Source organism: Triticum urartu, chromosome 2, assembly GCF_003073215.2.
Source record: "Triticum urartu cultivar G1812 chromosome 2, Tu2.1, whole genome shotgun sequence".
NCBI classification, from domain to species: domain Eukaryota; kingdom Viridiplantae; phylum Streptophyta; class Magnoliopsida; order Poales; family Poaceae; genus Triticum; species Triticum urartu.
The window spans coordinates 374,046,536-374,053,348 of record NC_053023.1 but is presented as its reverse complement, the minus strand read 5'-3'; the positions used below and the strand labels follow the sequence as shown (position 1 = coordinate 374,053,348).

The window sequence follows — 6,813 nt, the reverse complement described above, 5'->3', positions numbered from 1 at the left end:
TGCGTCAGGACAAGGCCTAGAGCTAGAGGGACAGAGAATGACAAGGGGTCACTGCTTCCTCCCCTGGCTGGGTCTTTTGTTTCCCTAGCCTTCTTTTGTGGGCCTACAAGAAACCTACAACTTATAGTAGTGGTAGTAGCTGGTACAAGTGCATCTAGTAGCAAGCATCTTGTCACTCTCCTCTAGTCATCTCCCTCTCGCACATTACACATCAAACAGAGCAAGTGAGCTTGACAGAAACACCCCTCTTTTGCACATTCGGGACATCAATGTATCTGCCGGATATGAATGAAGATAGCAGATGGACCACGTGGATCCAGTTTGCTACCCAACAACCAACAATAAAGGCACTGCACAACAATTGATCGTGGCACCGGTTACATACATGCCAGCACCCATACAGAACCGAGACTGCACGACATCAAATGTTCTGATTCTGATACATTAAAAGGATTTAAGCATTGGTACTAGTCATGTGAGCTCAACAGCCAGTTGGAACTTGAATGTTTTCAGTCTACATGCAGTTGAAACAAGGAATGGGGGTAAGTTGATAATTTCCAATGATGTACTTGTCAACCAAAGAATCTCAGCTCATGTCTTCACAGTTGCGACTTCCGCTGTCATCAGTGTAGAAATAATTGCCCTGCTAACAAAAGAAAACATGCAACCTTTGAAATCTATTTTGATATCAGCCAAACCTGATTAAAAAAGATATGATCATGGGGGCAATTATTTAAGAGGACATTGTTTCAGTACAGTAATTATGAACAAACCGGCAAGCACAAGACTAAAAATATATATCCTCATTTATGATTGCATTTCATTTAGTTTTAAGCTTCACTAGAATCTTCTAAAAAATTAAAGATTGAATTACACATTCAAGAGAAAAAAAAATAGTCGTGAGAATAAGCAGAAGGCAACTGAGTTTACAAAAGCAAACATGCTGAACAGTTAGTTTATGCCAGAAATTTAAAGAGTTCAGTACAAAGCACCCCCTTTGTTTTTATTTACTCTGCATATTAGCTTCGTTCTAAGTCAAACTTTATGGGAAATAATATGAATGAACTTTTACAATAACAAGTACTACCTCCGTTCACAAATATAAGATGTTTTGGATATTTCAATAAATATATATATATATGACCTACATACGGACTGAAATGAGTGAACAAACACACTAAAAAGTGCCTATAAACATCCGATTCACAAGAAAGTGAGACCATTTTATATTTGCGAACGGAGGAAGTATATATGATGCAAAAATATATTCAATGATAAATCTAATGGCATTGAAGATGTTAATAAATTTTCCTATAAACTTAGTCAAAGTTTATAAATTTGACTTAAGACAAAGCTAATACGTGGAGTAAATAAAAAACAGAGGGAGTATTATACAAGTACAGAGTAACTCCATACTTTTCACACCGTATGTTCATCTTCATGGTAAAAAAGGTCCGAGTAACTGTACATGTCATTTATCATGGGCATCAACCACCATTTAAAAAAAAACATAATCTTGTGCCTCTAGGTCTGTGCGCATGGGCAAGCTTGGCCTTTATTGGAAATTTGGTGCCTCTAGGTATGTGCACATAACTATGCAAGTCACTGATTCCAAGTAACTAAAACTGCATGAATAGCTAACCAGTACATCATATTTTAGACAATGCTTTCATAATTGCGACACGAGAATTACAAAAAAGAACCTTGGGAAGTTCTAAACAAACATGAATCCACGTACTAACAGTTTTTGGTTGCTAACGCCTAATATCACATGCTGACAACCTTTTTTTGTTTTAAGGCTACATGCTAATTTAAGCACAAAAGAAATAAAAAGTGAATTGGCATAGAAAACATATTGCCATATCCTATGAACTATCAAGCCAGTTAAGGGCACAACCATACATCGCACACAGTGCAAATACAAACAATTGTAGCACAGGCCTGCAATATCTGGAAAAAAAATACTCCCTCCGTTCCTAAATACATACGGATGTATATAGACATAGTTTAGAGTGTAGATTCACTCATTTTGCTCCGCATGTAGTCTATATTGGAATCTCTAAAAAACACTTATATTTAGGAACGGAGGGAGTATCTTGGAAACTATGGAATGTAAGCACAGATGACAATGGAACAAAACCATATCTCAAGTCTCAAGTCACGTATAATTCAATCAATTCCTACAGGCATATAGTGTCCGATTGCCATTTCACCAATAAACACCAGTTGAAACTACAGAATATCCTATTTATCTTCAGTTCACCATTGACTGGTTCGGTCAAATGAAATCACAACTTATGAAGTTATAATAGTTCTTGACCTTGATTTCCAACTAGTGATGTGTTGATGGTAACATAACATGTCACTATTTTATCAAATTACTAAATGGCAGTAAATAATATTCAGGAGTGACTGACACAGAACAAAAGAAAAAGAAGACCATTTGTTTCACTAGAGAATTGATGTTGAACCGGGTACTCTAAGAAACTCATTCCAAGAACTTCTATTTCAAGGATTGAATTGAAGCTTAACCCCCCCCCCCCCTCCCCCCCGCCCCATCTCTCCATCTAACAAATCCAATGTACTCCCTTCATTCCAATATACTTGTCGTGGTTTTAGTTCAAATTTGAACTAAAACCATGACAAGTATTTTGGTACGGAGGGAGTATAGATAAAAAATGATTACAAAATGGTTGATTTTATCATATGCCTTTATGCAAAGCAATCTCTAAAATCATACATTTATGCTGCATTTTACATGCAATGATTATTAGATAATTCAAATAAAGAGCATGAAATGCAATAAATAGTACTCCCTCCGTCTCACAAGAGGGCCTATAATTTTCAAAAGTCAAACAGTGCATAGCTTGATCAAGTTTATAGGGAAAACTATCGACACTTACAATACTAAATAGATATAATATGAAAATATGCTTTGTTATGTACCTAATGGCATCAATTTGATATCACAGTTCTGGATAGTTTTTCCTACAAACTTGTTCAAAATTTGCACCAATTGACTTCAGAAAAAATTTATAGGCCTTCTTTTAAGAGACGGAGGGAGTAGTGCCTAAATTTATTTTTATGGATGCCTGTTTTTACTTACAATGATATACCAAATAAGTAGACGAGGATAAATAAACAATTAAAAGGAAACATATCAAATACTCACTCCATTCCTAGAAAGGAGTGAAACTTTTTCTGCAAAGTCAAGACAGCTACGCGTTTAAAAGTTTTGGACCCTTTTGCCCCTGGTAGATCACACTCTAAGCAGTTATTAGTTATTAAGACACCACGAACATCAATATTCTTGCTAGCCGTGCTTGCAGGCTGCATTCATTAGCCATTCTGAGCAAGTTTTATTGCTGAGCCCATGCATGACCAATCAGAGGCAGCTAGCTCTACACAGGTTGGCACTGACCATTAGTAACAGCAAGAGAAGGTGAGCACTTAACAATGCACTTCAGGCCAGCAGCCCAGCGCATCTTTGAGGAGTAGAGTGTAGCGTGAAGAGGTATATTAGACGGATTAGTTGAAAAAATATAAGTGTGGCCTGCTTAGTAAGAATGCTAGGAGAAAAGTTTCCCGCCTTGTCTCTAGGAATGGAGGGAGTAACTTGGATTGAGAATTTTTCATGAGATAGACTAAAACATCATAATTGATCAGTGCAGGTTTTTCAAACATTCAAGTAGTTATATTAACTAGTAACTACCCATTATTCAAATTGAATAACTAACCAGCACTATTCATTGGAAAATGACTACATTTAACAGCTCCCTACATAATTTGGATTATTATTATGTGTTCCCAGATTCGTTTTACAAAAAAATAATGAATAAACATGATAGCCTATACAGATTCAAAGATCTCACACTAAAGGCCAGTTCTTTTGGGCGGCTTAAAAAATAAGTTGCCTCTCTCCAGCTTAAAAAAAGCCGCCCTCTAAATTTGTTGAGACTTCTAAATTAGTTATCACATAACTAGTTTAGAAGCCCCAATGAATAAGAGAGTTGGCTTATCGAAAAAGCTGGGGAGGAGGCGGCTTATTTTTCAAGTTGCCAAAAGAACTGGCCCTAAGTTATAAACGACACTAACCAAATCAATGAGTAACTGCTGCAGTTCCACATAACAAGAATACATGTAATGTGCTGCATCAGAGTTAAGAGTAAAGATTAAAACCAGGCTGGCTAATAATAATACAAGTAACTTACCAGAACGTCATTGTGAACCTAGCTTCATGTATTCAAACTTTGTAGCAATGGTAGCAGTGCTGTCAAGTTCTTGTACATCCATAGAGTCTTGGTCATTCATGTAATCTCTGCCACCATTAACGCCATACTGAACAGAAGGCGCAGCACCCGCATAACCACTTCTGTATGCAAAACCATAGCCAGGATACATTGGGGGATATGGGCTATATACTGGACGCCTTGCCACCATGTTTGGAACATTTGCCATGACTGCATGGTTTGGATATGCATTTGCATAGGGATTGCCTCCCATACCAAAATAGAGGCCATGATAGTAGGGATGTGTGGGAACAGGTTGTGGCATATAGCCATTGTAGAAACCATGTCGGTTATTGTACGGTTGGTATGTCGAATCATCAAAGCCAACAGGACCCCTTCCGCCAAAGGTTCTTGAGCCACGACCTCGGCCATTACGGTAATACTGAGCATCCTTGGGGATAGCGATCTTTGCTTCCACCCTTGTCCCTTTCAAGTCATGAAAGCTTTGCCCCATCACCTTTCTCACAGCTTCCTCGGAATCAAAGGTGACAAAACCAAAACCCCTTGACCTGCTTGTCAGGCTGTCGTATATCACAACAACATCTGTTACAGTGCCAAACGCCTCAAAGTAAGCTCTGAACTCCTCCTCTGTGATGTTGTCACGCAAACCACCAACGAATACCTTCTTTGAAGCATAGCTCATACTGTCACTACTGGCCTCGGTACTGTCCCCAGCTTCTTGGTGACCCTGAACCGGACCCTGTTCCAGCTGATGCTGATGCTGATGCACAGGTTGCTCGCCCAAGTTCCGCGGAGGTCGAGCACGCGCCCTCTTAACGTCCACCTGCACGAAAAAAAACACAAAACTGAGTAACTAATGACTATCGCCACCCTAGTACAAAAAATCTCTAGGGACCAATTCAGATATTGCAAAAAAAAAAATGTCGCACTCCTACATTGCACGGCAGTTTAACAAGGTGAGCCCGCGACAGTACAAGTAATAATCAATCAATTTGCCCAGCCATGAGAGCACGCGTTACCAGATCAAATAATGGCCTACCCAAGTTCGTAAATACTAGTGAGTATCCACAAACTAAAATCAACTTCCAACCTTTGTCTTGCACGCTCAAGAAGAAGGAGATCGAGGGAACTCACCAGTCGGCCGCAGATGAAGTGCTTGGGCCTCTCCCCATCGCCGAGCGCCTTGGCGGCCGCTTCTTCGTCCTCGAACTCGACGAACCCGAACCCGCGGCCGTGGCCCGACTCCTTGTCCCGCATCACGACGATTGAGCGCACCGCACCGAAGCGGGCAAAGTGGCCCCGCAGCTCCGTCTCCTGCGCTGAGGACGGGATGCCACCCACGAACAGCTTGCGGCTCTCCCCCGCCGCCACGTCCCCGGCGTTCTCCGCCGCCGCCATCGCCGACGAAGAGGCTTGTGGTGAGCTAGGGTTCTGCGGGAGGGAGAGGAGGGGGGGGAGAGATGGAGGTTGTGTGCGTGCGCGGCGGATTTGTGCGCGACCTGGGTTAAATTTGATTTGTTGCGCTGGGTTTTAGCTTCCGGGAGAGGGGTTAGTGTTGGACAGACGGCTGGGATGCGATCCAGGGGGGGTGGATCTGGGGGATTAGGGTGAGGTGGACTTGGACTGGTGGACTCGAGGAGTGCGTTTCGGTTTGGGTTTCGGGGCGATGGAGACGCGTCCGTTGACCATGGCGGGCTCCGTGTTGACTAGGGCGTTCGTGGACTGGTCTCCCTCCTCGCCACTCTTTTTTTTTAGGGGTACCTCGCTACTACTCATATTGGACTAGGTAAATGACAGTGGGTCCCACGCAAAGAAAGTGGTGGGCCCAGGACGACAAGTTTGGCAAACTCCCGTAGGAAAAAGGTTCGGCGGGACGGAAGTTTCTGGCTGGTGCGTCCCGCCCGGAAGAAAGAGTCTGGACTTCGAGAAACATTTTAGGACCTCTTTGAATTGAATTCTCAAAATGAAGGAATGAAAACACGTAAAAATAGAGCGTCATGTTCTCTTGTATCCAATTTGTTTGGCTCCATAATTCTTGTTGTGATTTTGGTTCAAAATAGAATTATGAAATGGAGTGCACGATTATAAAACTACAAAAAATTAATGGAAGAGTGTTTGATGAGGCAGTACTAATGGGGAATTGAAAAAGGAAAGAGAAAAATAGCTTGGCTAAGTTGGGATAAAATGCGTCTTTCAAAGTCTAAGGATGGTACGGGGTTTAAAGATATGCGGGCTTTTAATCAAGCCTTGTTAGCTAAACAGGCTTGGCGATTAATTGAAACTCCGGATAGTTTGTATGCTCATCTGTTTTGAGTGAAATATTACCCGAATGGGAATCTTCTGGACACGGTATTTTCAGGTAATTTTTTGGTTGTTTGGAAAGGTATTGAATATGGCCTTCAAGTAGTGAAAAAAGGTTTTATTTGGAGAATCGGTAATGGGTCTATGGTGCGTACATGACGTGATCCTAGGATTCCAAGAGGTAATGATCTTAGACCAATTACTCCGAAAAGGAATTGTCACTTTAATCATATTTCGGACTTTCTGTTCAACATGGAGCATC

At 41.2% G+C, this 6,813-nt stretch overlaps 1 protein-coding gene across 2 annotated transcripts; it reads right to left on the bottom strand.

The window, feature by feature from the left end:
• Window positions 1-285: 285 nt before the first annotated feature.
• On the bottom strand, window positions 286-5,807 carry LOC125537357 (RNA-binding protein 1-like). 2 transcript variants are annotated; one of them, XM_048700662.1, is made up of 3 exons: window positions 5,385-5,807; window positions 4,212-5,073; window positions 286-646 (listed from the first exon to the last, which is right to left on the bottom strand). In XM_048700662.1, exons 1-2 carry the CDS (start codon window positions 5,646-5,648, stop codon window positions 4,219-4,221), a joined length of 1,119 nt encoding a protein of 372 aa, XP_048556619.1. In that variant the 5' UTR covers window positions 5,649-5,807; the 3' UTR covers window positions 286-646; window positions 4,212-4,218. The 2 variants fall into 2 exon arrangements, with proteins under 2 accessions (XP_048556619.1, XP_048556618.1); XM_048700661.1 differs by having other exon boundaries at window positions 286-643; window positions 5,385-5,800.
• Window positions 5,808-6,813: the final 1,006 nt, after the last annotated feature.

Excerpts from the sequence above, each read along its gene's own strand:
- LOC125537357 (XM_048700662.1), bottom strand. The coding sequence starts at position 5,648 with ATGGCGGCGGCGGAGAACGCCGGGGACGTGGCGGCGGGGGAGAGCCGC. Across the intron at positions 5,074-5,384 it reads ACTTCATCTGCGGCCGACTG|GTGGACGTTAAGAGGGCGCG; the intron begins GTGAGTTCCCTC and ends TTTTTCGTGCAG.